The sequence below is a fragment of the Chlorocebus sabaeus genome, chromosome 9 (assembly GCF_047675955.1).
Source record: "Chlorocebus sabaeus isolate Y175 chromosome 9, mChlSab1.0.hap1, whole genome shotgun sequence".
Lineage (NCBI taxonomy): Eukaryota > Metazoa > Chordata > Mammalia > Primates > Cercopithecidae > Chlorocebus > Chlorocebus sabaeus.
Window position 1 is genome coordinate 86,095,369 of NC_132912.1, and position 19,462 is coordinate 86,114,830.

The 19,462-nt window shown below is 32.8% G+C and overlaps 1 protein-coding gene across 6 annotated transcripts in view; it reads left to right on the forward strand.

Annotated features, from left to right (window-relative positions):
* Positions 1–19,462, forward strand: part of PCDH15 (protocadherin related 15) — a 1,804,329-nt gene that overhangs the window by 1,095,771 nt on the left and 689,096 nt on the right. For all 6 annotated transcript variants that reach the window (XM_073019143.1, XM_038008761.2, XM_073019145.1 and 3 more), the window contains one exon: positions 7,745–7,810. In XM_073019143.1, the coding sequence (XP_072875244.1) occupies positions 7,745–7,810 (66 nt within the window). The remainder of the gene's footprint in view (positions 1–7,744; positions 7,811–19,462) is intronic.

A 19,462-nucleotide genomic window follows, 5' to 3' on the forward strand; every position in this document is an offset into this window, starting at 1 on the left:
TTTTGACACTATTTACATAAAACTATAAAATAAGAAAGTATAAAAATATTTTCAATCAACAAAAGCAATCTTAAAATTATATACTTCATCTTTGGAGCAGCCTCCTACTGACAATTTGTTTCATATCCTGTCATTTTCCTAAAGCCCCTGGCTTATCATTTATTATTATTATTACTTAGAACCTTAAACTTCTTAAGAATAAGTATGAGCTTCTTGTCTCTGACCAAATGCCATTTATGTGCAAGTCTGCTGTTGTTGATAGACTAGTTAGAATAAAACGGAATAATAGGATTTTTTTTTTTTTTAATTCAGATTGAGGTAGCTATGGTCTCATAGTAAATTGTGCTGGTGATAGCAATGATGTTGAGTAATTACCATGAATGAATTTGGTGGGTATTACTAGACAATGTTGTTTGAAAGTCTTCATCAAATTATATAATTCAATAAATAATGACAATAAGGTACATAAAATATCATTTGCTCCTTTCATGGTGAAATCTGAAATCAGGAAATAGTGATGCCAAGAGACTAAGCACAAGTAGCATATCCTATTCTTGAACTGAAACTGAATTACTTGCTATATCCTTAAGTTTACTCAGTTTATTTTGGTTTTGTTCAATCATTGTCTTTTTCCGTTACTTTGTTGACTGTAACTTTAGATCATATAACTTAGATTATTGTTCCATTGATTTTATAAATTCAAGTTCAAACTTTTTCTTTTGGATGAAGCAGTCAAAATGTAAAACAAGTAGTATCTGTCTTAATATTTCACTCTTGTGTGTATTTTCCTGAAGATGAATATACTAAAGATCAACAGGAAAAATGAGAACAGTCCCTCTACTGCTGCTTATGACATGCAAATTGAAAACAGAACGCTTGTGTAGCATGAAATGTAAAGAGAACACAGTGCCCTCTTTGAAAGGGGAGCCAAATTGCTTTGAACCTAGCAATAGATTCATTGTGTGTGTGTGTGTGTGTGTGTGTGTGTGTGTGTAAATGCAAGCACATGAGCAAGAGACTAGATGACTCTCAATAACCAAACTGATAATAGGGAAATGTTGACAGGAATAGAGATTTCACAAAATCTGCAACTCTTCCTTGATCTTTCTGTAGAATCTCAGCGACACATTTCAGGGACATAGTGGGACCAGTAGAGGAGTGTGAGAACCCCATTACTTTTTTTAAACTTCAAGTTCAAGGAGTCTATTTTTCCCTAGTAAATGTAATCCATCAGAGTATATCTAGCTTGGTATCTGGGATAGGAATTCAAGCAAATTTTTGTCCCTACAGACTACCAGTGACATTTCCTGTAATTACTTTTATTCTTAATAAAAATACATTTCACAATCCCGTATATAACTGAGATCTGCCATCACTGAATATTTGGGAAAGCTAAGGGCTTATTTACTACATTTACTATCAGCCCTTGGATCAAGGAAAAAAAAAAATAGAAAAAAACACATTTTATTCAAATATATTCCTCATGAAAATAAGGATACTATAAAAAGCAAATGTATGCCTATTCTGCCTGTACATTTTGCCACCCTTGTAAGAAATTACCATAGATTTTCTCATTTTGTCCTCGTAAAAATATATGAGTTAGTTGTAATTACCCTTATCCTCATTAATGAAATACAAGAGATTAATAATTTGTCCAATATTACACAAGTGTTAAAAAGCAAAGTTAGGATTTGAACTTAGGTTTTGTGACCCCAAAGCACATGTTCACAACCACTATAATATATTAGAAATCCATTTCTTTAACATCTTAAAACAAATCCCCGAAAGATTTGAAATGGTTAAAGCTAAGGATTTGATAGATTATTCATTTTATTACTTTTCCATAGAGGAAGATACTTCCTAATTCAGCAAATAAATTAAGTGATTATGTTAAGTCAAATACTCTACTGGGTGCCACAGAGTTCACTGGTGATTTACGCAGCTTGTAAGGAATAGCTTAAAAGTTCTAAGATGACAAAAAAAGGTAAGTTGATCTTTGACATAATTTAAACTTTAGTATTTGAAATTTCTTAGTTTTATTCCTTTAAGATACAATTTGGTAAAATCATAAAATGGTTTGGAATTCTAATAGAAATTATAGACAATTGGAAGCAGGTGAACATTTTTCTCCTTTTTTTTTTTTTATCACTTTATTTTATGATTGTGAGCTCTCTCTAATCTTTCATAACTTGTTCCAAATAACCTCAGAGTCTTGCAGAATTCTCTGCACCTTTTTTACTTTATTGGTAGCCTTTCACATCTGCTGAGATATAACCAATGACCTTATCTTTAGACAACAAATTATCCGTCCATTTTTTCCTGATTACAGTAAGTCTTCAGTTAATATTGTCCATAGGTTCTTGGAAATTGAGACTTTAAAGGAAATGACATATAATGAAACCCAATTTTATTATAGGCTAAACAAAATATAAACAAGTTAAGTTCCCATGGCATAGTTATGGTTACAGAAACATCACCACGCTTCTAAATAAAGACAAAATGATTCTTATATTAAATATTGAAATAAATGTGAGCTATACGTTCATTAAAGAAAGATTAATCAAAAAAAGTGAGATAATTATTTACCAGTTCAGAGCCTCCCATCAGGGAGCCTGCTAGCCCAGTAGCTCAGGGCATAAGGCAGGAACCTACCCTGGAGAGGATACCATTCCTTCTCAGGGCCACGTACGCACACCCCCACACTCTCACACTGGTACCATGTAGCCATACCAATGAACCTAGCATGCACATCTTTGAGATGTGGGAGGACACTGGAGTACCCAGGGAAAGTCCACACAGATTTGGGGAGAAGTTGCCAACTCCACACAGATAGTGACTCAGGCCTGGAATTAGTTGGTTGTTGTTTGTTTTTTTTTTTTTTTTTTTTTTTTTTTTATTGTTACAATGAAATGACATTGAGTGAAGCAATGTCATTCAAGGACCTGCTGTACTTTCATTTGAGAAAGACATTTGAAAAATTAAAAAGAAAAGGAATTAATGTACAGAGTGTTGTTTTAATTTTATTGTTTACAAATTTGATTGAGGCCCTTCATTTTTGCCTTCAGTAAATAATTACTTGAAATAAAAAATGTGCCAGGAAAATCTGCCCTGTGGACACAACCACGAGGAATAGAAACAAGGTCGATGTTATCACTGAGTTTCTTTCTGTGAAGAATCGAGTAATCGTAAATTGATATTATGAAGCAGAGTTATGAGAGTGTATATAGGGGCACCATACCTAGTCAAGGGATCAAAAACTATTTGGTTTTGAGAAAATAGGAACATGGAAATAGATGAGACTAGAGAGGGAAGGAGAAGGTATATTGTGCAGGACTTTGTAGGTTATATAAAATGTTAGTTTACATTCTAGAATCATATTTGTGATGAGTTTAGATGGCCAAAATATTTTAGCTTATAACCTAAAATAAATGGTAAATTATTTTTAAAATAAGCAAGGTTTTAATTATAAAGATCACTCTGCTTAAAGATAGAAAATTAAATTAGAATAAGGGCAAGATTGATTGTAAGGAAAGCAGTTAGGAAAACCTATTTGATTAGTTAAGAGATAGTCTGATACTACTGCAGATTGAAAACAATGAGTGGATATCACAAGTTTCTCTTTAGGAGTTAAATTCAAGACTTATTGATTGATGCATTTTGGAAAGCTAGAAATATGGGTAAAGTGAAATGTGACTTCCTAGTTTCTGGCTTATGCGGCTTGGTGCAGAATTATGCCATTCACTGAAATAATATATATATATTGGAAATGTCCAGTTTTGGTCTATGATAGCAACTGGGATGCGATTTGGAGTGCTACATTTAAGACAACTTTGAAATTGCAAGTACAGAAGTTGTCTGGGCATATGGGACCCAGGCCCAGAAGAGAAATATGGGTAGGAAATTCAATACACAAGTTATTAACATATGGGGCAATTACTATGTTAATATATTTTTTAAAGTAAATAATTTTGAAGTTTTATTGAAAACACATTGATCAATGTTTAACATTTTGAGAACAGGCTAAAGTGGGAATAGAATTTTATTTCCTGGCTGCTTCCTCTTAGTTTTACAAAATGAGCATATTTGGAAAATCCTAGATTTTTAAAAGCCTTTGTCTGACCTCTCTGTAACATGCTCTTAAAATTCAGGCTACAATGAAAACAGAGTATCACAGGTTTAGTATCTGTGAGATCAAGCATTATTTGTCTTTTTAATTCTTCACTTTGGATTTTATATCTCATCTATTGCGTATGAATATTTTTAAATATATGGCTTATTTTTAGCATTATGACAAGTTTGCAGAAATAAGCCACACTGAGCATTCAGATATTGGTATTCATATCCTGTACTTTATAACAAATTGGATATGGAAAATGAGTATAGGCCTAACAGGCTAGAAACTTTAGGCATGAAAAACAATGAATTTGTGATTTAACCAGGACAGTCAAGGGTGAAATTAAATAGATTAAGGAGGTCCATTCCCAAGGTACAAGTATCAGCAGCTCACCTGACTTTCCTGTGGCAGACGGATGATCCACAGGCTATAGAGTACAATCTCCCCATCCCCCAAATTGCTTTCTAGTCTTCCCTTTGATTTACATTTGGATATTTTCATACATAATATATAGTTGACTGTTACCTCCAAGCTACTTTCTTTTCAAGACAATTCTTATATAATTGTTCTTATTTAAAATGCTTTTGTGCACTTCAAAACTAATTAATTATACTTTCCTGAATGCATCATTTTAAAACACTTTGTTATGAACAATGTTATTAATAGATTATTTATTATGTGTCTGCCTAACCTCTTTTCATTTCGTGTTTTGAGTCTTAAAAAAGTTTAAATTATTTTTGTATATATCCAGAAGTATATGTAGTATACAAAATATGTTTTATTGGGGAGAATTTTGAATCTACTAAAAGAATAAATCTTAGTGGGAATTATCTAAGGGTACTGTAGTAGGAGAAAATGTAGTTAAGCAGCTTCTTCTGGAATGTTTCTGCTATCGAGGGGTTAGTGAGAACAGAGACTTTCAAGCAACTCTTATGGAGAGGTTTTAATGGAAGATTGTAGCTTGGCAGGCTACAGTGTGGAAAAAGGCAACAAACATTCTTTCAGAACCAGTATCAGGTTCTGAGGTTACCAAGGTGAAAATGATGCAGGCTTGGTCTGAAGGAACTCTTGTGAGAGAGAAAGACATGTTAGTATTTTGCCAATGGTACAATTAGTCCAATGGGATACAGTGTGTACTGCAGGAATACTGAGAAAAATACAATGACAATGAGAAAGATTTTCAAGAAGAGGTGATGCCTGACAGATTCTTGAAAGAGAAATAAAATTAACCAGGGGAAGAAGAGTGGAAAGTATGTTTTAACAGTTGATACAACACACACACATTTGGTTTGGTATGAATGGAGAATTAACTTTGGTGGAGAAATTAAGGTGGAGAGTGAGGAAGGGCTGGAATATGAAGATATTATTTGGCTTAGCTTCATAAAGCCTACCTTTAAAGTTAATAGTAATAAACTGTAAAAAGGTTTAAAAATATTTATATCCAAATTTCCCCTTCTTGTATTTTTCTATATTCTGCTTGCCCATAAAGTTGTTGATTAAATATTTCTCTACCAATATTCACACTAAAATACATACATTTTATCCATTTTCAGTAGGTATTATGGCATTGGCACACAGTGACATGAGTGTGTATATGTGTAGTGTGTACATATGAGAGAGTGTATACCTTACAATATGGAACAGTGCTTTCCAAAGCCTAATTATTCATTTCTATGTGCATAATAATTGACCAAATTTTATAAAACAGTAAATAGGAAATTGTGAAATCATTTTTCAAGTAACATGAAAATTTGGAAGGCTTTAATCAAAATTAATTTGCACTAAGTGCAAATATGTGAATTTCTAATTCTACGAAAAGAAGCAGAGATTTCCTAGACAGAAAAAGGTGACAATGAATTTAGATAACAAAATTTTCTTAAAAATACAAGGTGCATTCCAGCAACAGTAAGAGTATTCATGTAATTGAAGGACAGGTTGCTTAATTCTCAATAAAGGATGTTGAGGCCATGTGAAGAAACTTTGTTCTCCTGATTCTTTTTTTCCCTTTTCTCCAAAAGAAACATGTAAGATTTTTGTTCAGAGGACTGCCATTATTTCACTTTTGATTTGGGTACATGAAAATCATCCTCATGAAAGGAATGGATGAATGCAGGATGAGAACAAGACTTCTGGGAGATCAGCGAGGAAACTAAATCAAGAGCAGAGATGACAAATTATGTAGTGCTGAGCTCTGTCGGAGGGCATAAGGAGAGGAAGAGGCATAATGAGTATGAGATACTTTAGATCTGAAAATGTTATGACTTGGAACTCCTTGAATATTGACAAGTATAAATAGAGAAAATTTGTAGCTCTCCCAGCTTCTTTGCTTCATATGAGAGAGTACATACCTTACAATACAGAACAGTGCTTCCCAAAGGTCTAATTTTTCATGTATATGTACATAATAAATGGCAGAATTTTAATAAATGAGTAAATAAACCTTGAAATTATTTCCCAAATAACACACAAATTTGGAAAATGTTAAGCAAAATTAATTTCCACTGCTGTACAGAAGTGTGCCGTGTATGTATAACTGCTTGACATAGCCCTCTCAGTCTCACAGAGTATTTCCTAGGAGAGTACTTTATGTCTCAGAGATGCACATTTGACATCCTGCAGGCAAAGCTTTCACATTTCAACTGTCATGAATGTTATAGCTCATGATACTATTTTTATGTTCATTATCATGTGATACCTGGCAGGATATTATCAGTGTTTGAAATAATGAATTAATCATCACTACTGATTGACAGGCACTATTCTTAAAGTTTTTTCAGCATACAGATAACACACTGTTCATAAGTAATTCATATTTATCTTTTCGTAAGAAACATGGCAATTTATGTTATTTTCAAGTCTTTTTGTAATGGCTTTTAAAATGCTAATGATGTGTATTATCCAGTGAATGTGTTAGTATTATATTAGAAGTACAAAATCTGATAGGAAGTTTATATATTCTATTTCCACAAATCATTAGATATTATTATGGTATAATGCTTTTTATATCTTTAAATCTCTCACTAAATATATACATATATTCTCTCTTCCTTTCTTTCCTCCATTTTTCTGATCTGCTTCCATTGATGACTCTATACTTTTGACTCCAGACTGGCAATATGAGGGTAAGATGACAAAAATAAAAATCCCAAACAACTTCATGAGCATTGCTTGTCTGTCTTTGTTTTATTCTCTTTAGAACATTATTAAAATTCTATTCACTCTCTCTAATTAGACCCTTTATCACAATTAAAGTCCAATTATGTTTGTTTCTGTTGTGATGCTTTAATTACAATTTATCCTTGTTAATCATCCCTTTATGTTATTTCTTTGGGTTAAATTTCCATCACATTATATATGTCCTGAAGGACTTCTGTTCTCCAGTGATGCCTGCTGGTGTTTTCTCAGTAAGATTTGAGTAGTTTGTGGTGCACAGAGTGATTGTATTATGATGTGGTAAGGAATCTGTGTCATTATTATAAAATATTTTTAAATAATATTAAAAGTAGTGATGCATATCAATTAGGTTGCAAGATTTTCCTTTTTAAATATTAATATACATCTCAATGAATTTTTTCTCAGTGTGTGTGCCCCTGCAGTCAATTCTTACTTTTCATTATTTTCTCTCTTTAGATTGCAAACTAGCTAGGGGAGGACCTCCAGCTACCATAGTTGCTATTGATGAAGAGAGTCGGAATGGTGAGTGAGTTTTTTATTTTACAAATGTCTTATCTAAGAGAGTTTTCTTCAGATTTTAATTCTCAATCTGCTATAAGTGGAGGTACTAAAAGGAAAGTTTCAACCCAAATCCATGAATAATTATCCTCTAGTATGGGCTTCAATTATGCCATTCTCTGGAAATTCATGCTTTACTTGGAATACATTATAAAAGCCTCATTCGATTAATATAAATATTTAGTTTTAATTTAGAATAAATTATTTGATTCAGAGTCAACTCAAGAATGCATCCAGATATGGGCTGGAAGTTGACCATCATGTATATAGTCATTGAACTGAAATACAACGTATTCCTCCAAAGAAATGGACCACAAAATAAGTCTTGCATTGCTAACTTATATTGGCTGGGATCTGGTAAGGATCTAGATCCACAGTCGATTAGACATGGTAATTGTGACTGATTAACATGAAAACCAAATGTGCTTAGAAAGTGAGAACATGAAATAAGGTCAAGAACAGAGAAAGAAGTCTGAATTTTCACTTGGGCCGTCTGAAGTAATTAACAATATCTAATTCATATCCAGTTCCTCTTTGGAAAAACTCTTTTTTTCCTTATCATTAGTGTTTTTGTTCTGCAGCAGCTGCCTTGACTCTCTGAACTTTAATGTAGAAATATTTAAATTATTTTCTCCTCAACTGGGCAGCAGTAAAATGGTTATCTCTTGGGACTCTGTTTCTATTCTCTTGGGACTCTGTTTCTATTTTAAACTAAGTATGTAAATGTGGTCTGTGGCTCATTTTGTCTGCTGATTACATGATAGACTCTTCCATTAAGCTTGTACTTAATATTTACTCTAAAGTACATTCTTGCACTTTTGTATTTTTTACAAAATAATTATGTCAATTGCCTTATTAGAAAGTGATCTTTTTTCTTGTAATTCAATCTACACATCTGCATGTCCTTTGAAAATGTGTATAGGCAATTCCTGCATCAGTTTACTTCTTTGTGATTGATTGTGCTACATTACAGATGCTCCTTTTACTCGTTTAAAGAATTGACACAGACGTATATTCCTGCACATTCTTTGAAATCACTCAGAAATATCTACAGTACTGCTGGCCTCTGTTTAAACGAATTTAAGTATCAACAAAATGTTTGCCACATTAAGTGATTACAAAAATGTGAACATTTTGATTATGTTTTTAAAATCTATCTTTATTGATAATAAAATCATATCGAGTTAGTGTTATTATGATACATTTATGTAAGTTGGAAATAAATCCCAAATGTGTCTACAGTAGAGAAAAAATATCAAAATACTATAAAGTAAAAGATATACAAAAAAAGATTCTGTCTTCTAATGATGAATTATGGCTTCCTTATGGTTAACTATTTTTAAAGAAAGAAATCTATATTTTCTAAATATTCCACAGTGAAAACAGTTAACCTTTTTAACCAGAAATAAAAATTAAATAAACATAATGCAATGTTTATCAACAATTTCTTTTCTAATTGTTAACCAATTCACTTGAAAATATAAGCTGAGCTGAAATAAAACATTTAGTTTTCCTAAGCAAATTTGTTTTAATGTGTGATTCTGTATACAGCTTATTTTGCCAACTAGGTAATTATAGCAACAGCAATGATGATAGTTTATTTCCTTTTGTGCTGATTAGATCCTACTTTTCAAAGGAGCGTAGGAACTCTACGAAGATGTTGCCATAGCATTGCTGTACAGTAGCATGTGGTGAAAGTTCAATATTTCTGTTTTAGAAGAAAATGACATGATACAGTGTAGTAATGTTGTGCTCCTTACTTGGCGTATTTTGTAGAAACTGCCAGGTACTCAGAAAGCTGCCCGAGTTATTTAAGTGTCACCACAAGAAGTATAAATACCGATCTAGAGAATAATGTTTTGCATTTCTCTTTTGCATTAAATTTCTTAAAATATGGTGATCAAATGAACCTCTGCCAGATATTATAATGTAGTGTTTTAATCATTCTTGTCTTAAAATCTAAGGGAAAAATCCATACAAATGCTTTCATATTTTTCTTTAGGCAATCTAAACTTGCCAGTGACACAGTTATTTTTAGCCTTGTTGGGTGGCTCATGCCTATAGTCTCAGCATTTTGGGAGGCTGAGGTGGCTGGATTGCTCGAGCTCAGGAGTTCAAGACCAGTCTGGCCAACATGGCAAGACCCTGTTTCTACTAAAAATACAAAAATTAGTCAGGTGTGGTGGCACCCACTCATAGTCCTAGCTACTTGGCAGGCTGAGGCACGAGAATCACTTGAACCTGGGAGGCCAGGAGGGAAGGTTGTAGTAAGCTGTGATTGTTCCACTGCACTGAAGCATGGGCAGCAGAGTAAGATCCTGTCTGAAAAACAGAAAGAAAAGAAAAGAAATAGTTATTTTTAGCCTTGGTCTGTACTCTCTTAATTTCTCATTTCCAGTATCTTTTAATTGGTAGTAATAAAACATGTGGGTTTCCTATTTTACCAGAATGATGAGCACTCATTTTTAAAGGCTTTAAGGCTTCTTTGAAAAGAAAGGCTTAACAAATCTTTAATCAGCTAAATTAGTAAATTTACTTCAAATCAACTCGCCTGTGGCTCACTTAACTGATGTCTATTGCTAAACAATCTCTATAACTAAATACATTCACTACTAAAGCAAAGCATCTAAATAGCTCATTTTTTAAAATTATAGCTAATTGTTTATGTAAGTCATTGAGCTACATTTATAGAACACTTATTTATACATATCTCTATCTTTCAAAGACTTTTATAATTTGTGGGATGGAAATATTCTTTGTGAATATATATGTCAAGTGCATTTATACATATGTGCATGCTTGGAAGAATTACAAATTTAACAGATGGAGATCCATAAGCTTCTTTCTCACCCTGGGCTCTGTTAGATGATTTTGCTTCCTGATCTTTGTCCTCAACAGCACCTTAATGACAGATTCATTACATCATCTTGGGCTGAACAAGAGATTATTTTCATCACAACTACTGGTAATACTAAGCTTACATTGTAAAGGGGCAAAGTGGGCACACAAAGAGATATGTTGGTTCCTGACTACCACCAGAAAGCTCTTGAACTAGCATGTAGAATGTATTTAGTATGTAATTTCATTTTGAGGGGAGAATGCATTTGAGAAACAGATCACATTATCTATGTTTAATTAAATGAGAATGTCTAAAATATCTTTCTGAACAGGTATTTTCTAGTTTCTCTTGACGCTACGTTGCTTATAGCATTGAAGCCTTATTGAAAGGAGAGGGTGGGGGCAGTTACTCTGGGACATTTAAAGACCTGCCACTGAGTGCCAGCCACATCATAGTCCTTGGCTGCTTTACAGCAACTATAGATTGACATTAAATAGACTTTGGAACCACTCATTCAAACTAATTCTCAGAATCGACTGAAGTGTACAGGCACTGCTACGTAAAGAGAAGGAGAAAATGATTTTAAGTCATGGTTAGAACACACCACTGTGACTGTACAGTAATGGACAGATTCAGAGGCAAAAGGATATCACTACGTGAAAGATTAGAAGACCCACCCTAAAGAAGCTTCATGAATTTAAAGTTTAAAATATATTGCACACTCTTAATAAATTTGGGAAACGAAAGGTAATTCTGAGGTATCTCCGTAATTTGAAAGCAGCATCAACCAAAGATGCCATGATGGACTCAATGAAGAAGTTTACATTTAGATTGTACAATTTTTTTGAAGTTATTTGGGGAGTGAGTTGCTTGTAGAAATGTATTGATGTAAGAATGGAGGAAGCACCAAAGTTCAATTACTGGCTTTGAAATAAAGCTCATGAAGAATTTCTTTGTACAGAACTTTCCTAAGCAGTATTTCTCTATCCTCTCTTACTTACACAGGTTCTCTCAAGGTCTTAGATTTTACCATTCCTTTTCTTCAAGGCCCTTCTTCCCTAAATTTCCTTTTACCATAAACAGTTCTTTCACTTCTTCCTTTCCTTATGATCAAATATTGACTGTTAGATTACTGATTTGTATTACTGAGCCAATTGTGCTGTGAGTTTCTTACCTGTTAAGACACAGAAAATCTGATCACTACCTTCATTTTTGAATAGTGTGCAGTAATCAACAGTACAAAAGTTCTTAGCAATTACTAGATAAAAATAGTAACTCAAAAACTATCTTGAAACATTTATTGGACTTAAAATATTTCCTACAGCAGTTTTCAAAACAAATATTCAAATGCCAACTATTCCCAAATTGAATTACTTATGTAATTCAATGAAATGTAAGTGATGTCATGTGATTTAATGAATATGAAAGTACTTGATATCCCTTCATCCATGACTACTTCATACAAATTTGACATATATACTAAAACAAACATTTATTTTATATTAATTTCAGGTAGTGTAGTTTAAGCAAAGTATGTATACTTACTTTTCAGTATAAATAGAAATGAATCTCTTAAGTATACTCAATAATAAAAGTTTTATGAAATTGTTATAATCTATGCACTGTTAAAGTACACTACTTTTTATTAAATTCAAATGGGTTTATTCAACAAAATGTAGATATATACTAATATATTGAGTGCTTTTTCATTTTTTTGTTGTTTTTTGTTGTTGTTGTTGTTGTTTTGTTTGTTTGTTTTTTGAGATGGAGTCTGTCACCCAGGCTGGAGTGCAGTGGCTCGATCTTGGCTCACTGCAACCTCTGCCTCCCGGGTTCAAGCTATTCTCTTGCCTCAGCCTCCCGAGTAGCTGGGACTAGAGGCATGTGCCACCACGCCCAGCTAATTTTTTTATTTTTGGTATAGACGAGGTTTCACCATGTTGGCCAGATGGTCTCAATCTTTTGACCTTGTGATCTGCTCACCTCAGCCTCCCAAAGTGCTAGGATTACAAGTGTGAGCCACTACACCTGGCCTATTGAGTGCTTTTTAAAAAATCCACCAAAGCAACTTGCCATTGATGACAAGAATCAAGATTTTTTTGCCATTGATCCAAGTTTTTGCTTTCTAGATTCTCCATTTTGTCATACAGTAATCCTTGGTTCTTAAGCCAAAAATGCTGGCCTGGTTAGCACTAAGCTCTTTTCATGTACCTCAGGACACATTGAAAACTAGGATATTGCTTTTACTGTCATCTGTATGTTTGCTTTTGAAAATTTACAATTTTACAGAGCAGCACTTTGAGTTATCAGACTTGGGTATGGTTGAGAGGGTTGCTTCTTAAGTTGGTTTTGAGTAAGAAAGACGATAGTTCCTAGTCAAAGTATAGGAGTAAAATTATCCTCCCAAATTTGTCTTCATTTTTACAACAAAGTAGCTGACCTAGAATATAAGTGAAGACCACCTGCTTGCAATTCTCTCATTCCCCATTACAGACAATCTTGAACACATGCCCAATACATAATTTTGTTGTTCAATCAATCATTTCATTAATCACTTATTTACTTAGTTGTTTATTCAAGGTATGATTATCGACACTCTGTACTGTGTGAGAATCTGTTGTGGTACTGATGATGCATCAGAGAAGGAAACAGGCAAAACCGCTTTCCACATGGAGGTAGAGACAGGTAACTATAGGGAGAAAAAATGAAACAGAGCGAGAAACCAAGGAGTGATGAACAACTGAGGAGGCACTGATGCTGTTTCAGATAGAGGACTTGTTTCTTTGAGGATATTACATTTGAACAAAACTGTGTAAAGTTAAGACTGAAGACCTGAGCCATGCATTCACCCAGGGAATTCACATTATAGACAGAGGAATAAATTCAAAGACTCTGAAGATGAATATGACTGATAAGTTTAACAAATGGCAAGAAGATAGCTGGAGAAGATGAGAAAGAGCAAATGTGGTTGAAATAGAGAAGATAGATGTTGATTGAATGTATGTAGATTAGTGAAAAATGTTTTTGACTTTTTAATTGATTTGCCAACAAATCAGTTGATGGTGACCTCATCTAGCAACATATAGTTTACAAAGAATAATTCTTTTTTTCATCTTTCATTCAATGTCCTAGCAGTACATAATTAAAAATTCAAATTCACAACTGTGTGTAGATATGTTTGTTCACAATCACAGATAATTTTATTCTTTAAAAATATGTCTTATTCAGAAAAAAATCAGAAAATGCATTAAGTCATTCAGTTTGGCTCAGTGGCATCACTGCCTCATTTAACATATAGTAGAGGATTATTGTGGTCATCCCAAAAGTCAATATGAACATGATGGATTTCTATTGTAAAGTAATATTTAGTGTCAGAAAATGTAATAGTGTGGTACCATCAAAATTAATAAGTGATTTTTGTTATATTACATTCTCTTTTAAAAATCATTATTAGCATCTCTTTAAAAAATCAATAATAGCAGCTTCACATTTCAGATACATCCTTATAAACATATGTACTTTGCTTGATAAAATGATCTTCTTTATTGAATATATTTTGGTGAAAATTGATTAATGTGCTAGGTTTTATCTTAGTACTTCAGGAGAGGCAAGGTGTGAGCATTATTTGTGAGAAAATAGCAAATAGCATCCCATCAATATTCTCTATGGAGTTTGTTCAGTATCTTTACAAGGGTTTATTTAGAGATATGAGGGATCTTATTGACAACAGTCAGACTAAATATTATAAATGACTTAAAAACAGTACGTGATTAATTTTCATGCTACACTTGAGACTCTACCAAATCTTGGAAACAATCAATCTAAAATTTCTTTTCAATGAGTATGTTTTATGGAATGCAGTTACAACAAATGTTTTCTTTCTGTTTTTCTATTACTGATTATCAATTGATACCTCTATTAGAATTTCCATTCTGTATTGCATAGCAAATATTAAAGTTTTGCTAAGTAAATGTTTTATTTGTATTATTTGAATATTCTTTTGACACCTTGGACCTTGATGTATTTGAAATAATGTTTCACAATAAATAGATTTGTTTCAGTTAAAACTATTTTTTGAAGTCTATTTTGAATCCCAGGAGAAAAGCAATTATTTCAATTTTATTTCAGCCAATTTCAAATTCCAGCTAAATCTCACAAAATATATTTCTTCTTCATACTTGTTAATGCTTTCTTAAAAACATTAACTATATGCTACTCCTTGCTTTCATTTTTTTCAGGAGAGATAAATCAGTTAATACTCATGATATATTTTTAGTTAAGTAAAATACCAGCAATTTAAAATTAACAGATAATTATTATCCTTTCACATAATCCTACATTGTGAACTGTATATATTTCTCTGATTAAAAATCACTCTTTTATATAAAGTCTTTATTATTGTTGGCAAATAAAACACTGATAGGAAACTGTGTGAACATTACTATGATTATATATATGTTTTCTTTAGGATTCTAAGATTACCTTACTTTTGAGTTTTTCAATTATTGACTATTAGTTAAACTTAAGACTACACAAAGATGTGCCTTCTTCATTCTGTGATATAGTTGATCAGAGATAGCACTAACATTTTAACAATATATTAAAGAAATGTCTTCTGTAAATCTTATTACGTGAATAAAACATATAATTATTTTTATGTTAACAAAGTGGTCAGAAAACAAGAAGAATTCCCTGTAAAAAGAATTTTGTAAGCCTGGAAATACAAAACCACACTCTAGGGATAAGACACACCTGCAAGCCTGTGGCTAATATTTTTCTGCAAACATCTGTCAGCACCTTTTATCTCAGAATAGAGAATATTTGGATCATTATATTAGATTGCAATTTCGGTGAGGGCAAAGACTATATTTTTTGAATCATTGCTATAATCCAAGAATTGCTCCTGGTACATAGTAGGCATTTCAAATGCTATTGTTTGTGTAACTGAACCACTAACATTAACATGAATTTCACAAATAACAGCTGCAAGGGACTTAAATGAGACTTACCTGCTTATTTAGGATAGTTTGGAGTATTACTATGATTAAGATTTTTTAACATAATTAACCCTTAATCGAAATTCACCTTGCATGTATAAAAATAGGTAGTGTGATTCTTTTTAATTTCAAGTATTTTTTTTTTGCTTGAATGACTGTGTCTACAATGATGACAAAAATTTCTTTTTGTGTTCACTAAGATGTTTTTTGAAATAATAGAAAATAACATAACAGTATTCTAATGTGAGGGAATGCTGGTGTGTTTGTATGTATACATATAAAATAATACTGAATATTATTTTAGCCAGGCATGGGGGCATGCACCTGTAATCCCAGCTACTTGGGAGGCCAAGGCCCAAGAATTGCTTAAACCCAGGAGGCACAGTTTGCAGTGAGCCAAGACTGCACCACTGCACTCCAGTCCAGGTGACAGAGTGAGACTATATCTCATAAATAAATAAATAAATAAATAAATAAATAAATGAAACTAAATATTTGGCCAAATCAAAGAAAAAGAAATCTAACACTAAAGTATTTTAAAACCTATATTATCACAAATTAAAGAATAAAATATACATATTTTATGTATTTATATTTTTTAAATGTTTTTTACATTTAAGAGTATTTCATAAAATGAAAAACCTGATTATTCAGATAACCAGGCAAATTTATAAAATTATATTTTATTTTAGTTATATTGGGGTATTAGATAATTTCATATGACAGATGAAGTTTATCAGCCTTGTCATGTGGTATGATTTAATGTGTAAAAATACTATCTAATTCTTGGAAAATGGTTCACTTTAGTTTTTGACTTTTGATAGTAAAATCTTCACTTAGGTCTTTTAGCCTTTAAGGGAAGTTAGATAAAGTAGACATGTGCATCATGAAATGACATTTTTAAAGAGTATAATTAGACAGAATATAATATTTTGAATTAAAGAAAATAACAGAAAGTCAAATTTTACTTTCATTAATAATTTACTGTCTACTCCATGTGTTAGTAATTTTAAAATATAATTATTCTGCATGAGTAAATATTTTTTATTTAACTACTCTAAGAAACTGCAAACGATTTAACATCAATATGTCATGTGAGTTTGCAGTTCATGAAATGAGAATAAAAGCCATTTGCAATTTGACATTTCTAATTTAAAATTAAAATTAAATTTTCAGAAGTAGTAACTATATTTTGATAACCCTTTATTCATTAAAAAATTAAAATGAAAGATAATGCCATTTTTATAGGATAGCAAGATATTGCATGTACAGTTGATTGGTAGACATATACGCATCATCCCCCAATAATACACACACACACACATAATGCCAGAAATATCTATACCATATTCAAAAATCAGTAGAGTTTAAAAACATTCAAGCTATGACAGGTTTCCCAAAACCATACCTGCATCTACACTAGTGAAGAAAGAATATTCTGTATTTTTAAATTTAATAAGAATTCTTATTCAAATTTCAGTAATCCATATTAAATTTATATCATGGAAACTTTATGTTTTATTTGACATCTTGGTGGACAGAAAGATATCTGGAGGTCAAGAACCCTAGAAGGGGTGTTTTGAATTTTCTGTTAAGAAATAAATTGTTGGCTTTTGACATTATAAATAACAACACAAAATATCAACTTGGAATTTGAAAGATTAAATCTCTGGGCTTCAATTATTGAGCTTGATTAGCAGGTATTAGTGCTTTTATAAAATCGAGATAAGGGTTATGGTATGTTTTCTTAAATGTTTGGTTAGTGTCCAACTGGGCTTCAGAGTTCATTTGGAAACACTCCCCCAAAGAAAAAAATATTTAAGCACTGGCATACCTTATTTGACCCATAATTTCAAAGCATTTTGGGGTCATAGAAAACATATCCAGGGACTTGTATTAATGCTCTTAAACATGTATAGATGAAATCTGAACCTAAATGTATAGTAACTATATAAATCTATTGCAATCATATTTTAGAAAGTTTGGCTACATATGTATTTGGTTTGAGATTGAGAGTTAAAATTCCAGGAGTTTAAAGAGTCTCTTCCAAATTTAATGTGATCACCCAAATGCATTATGCATAAAATGACCTTATGATATATCACATAAACTGAATACATCAGTTGAGACTTAATATGGAAATAAATAACATGATAATCAATATGAATCAAGATTTTCTGTAGAAAACTCTATAAAACTGGTATCTGATGTAGCAATCTGTGAAGCGCTATTCTTTGCTGCTGGTGGTAGGTGTGAAGAAGCTGCAGGTCATCTAGGCTGGCAGTTGGGGAGGAAAAGTTAGTGCGAAGCAGAGGAAAGTGAGGGCAAACTGATGTCCATGAAGCCAAATTAGAATCCATGGGGAGAATAATTGTAATCCTTATCTGTTACCACCTTTAACCTGTATGCTACTAACTACTTTATACTGACAAGGAAAGTCAGCAGATCAGCAGCAGTACATGAGAGCTAAAGTAGAACAGGATACCCACACAAGGCACAATGGGTGCCGCAGCAATCCTAACAGGAAAAAAAATTATTCTTAAAAATGTGGTTTCACTAACGTTTACCCCTCAAACTAACATCAATCTATTCCATTTTAAATCATGTTTACATTCCAAATAAAGATAATGGTAAAATAATGCTTCTTTCCAAGATGACACATCTATCCTACCAACTGAAAGCACACTAACCATCACTCCGAAAGTGGATACAAACTCACTTAAGTCATTTATTCACCAGTGGGCGATGTTCATTCCTATTCTGATACACCTCTCTCTCTTTAGTATCACATAAATTAAATACAGTGACATAAAGTTAATTATTATTATATTTTTATGTGAGATGGTAGGAGAAGTGGAAAAAAGGAAAACTTTGGTTAATCTTTTTGAAATATATTCACACCAAAATAAGAAAGAACTTTTCATAATTATCACAATTCTTATGTTTGCAATTGGTCACATGGTCATACCTTGTTTATAGCTTCCTTCTTGTACCACCTATTTCATTATTACCTTTATTTTAACCAGATCATCAGGTCCTTTGTCTGATACAATGACCTGAAAGTTTGTTCCTGAAGAGCGTTGGCCATTAGTAGTTCTTCCTGTGTTAGTCTATTAAAGTTTTCCAATAACTTTGATCACAACACAAGGGAGTACTAAGGGGACCCACTTGATCTCCTACTTGGCCACTTATCCATCTGCTGAAGTTACTCTTTGGTTAGCACCTACATGTGACACAAATGTCTTTAAGCTCTGTACCCAAGTAGAGAGAATTAATCACATATATCTTCTTCAGACCTCTGTGTCACAGATGCTCCAATTATGTTCAAGTACTGTCAGCCAAACTATTAACTTTTCCCGGTCGAGCATGGTGGCTCACGTCTGTAATCCCAGCACTTTGGGAGGCCGAGGCGGGCGGATCACAAGGTCAGGAGATCGAGACCATGGTGAGACCCCGTCTCTACTAAAAATACAAAAAATTAGCCGGGTGTGGTGGTGGGTGCCTGTAGTCCCAGCTACTCAGGAGGCTGAGGCAGGAGAATGACTTGAACCCGGGAGGCGGAGCTTGCAGTGAGCCAAAATAGCGCCCCTGCACTCCAGCCTGGGCGACAGAGCGAGACTCGGTCTCACAAAAAAAACAAAAAAAAAAACAAAAAAAAACCAAAAAAAACCCTTTTCCCAGTGCATCAGGGTAGATATGTTCTTTGGCTATCAGTCTGTTCAGGAGAAATGAATAACCAAATATGCTGCTCAAAGTTCTGCTGACATCAAGGGTTTGAAT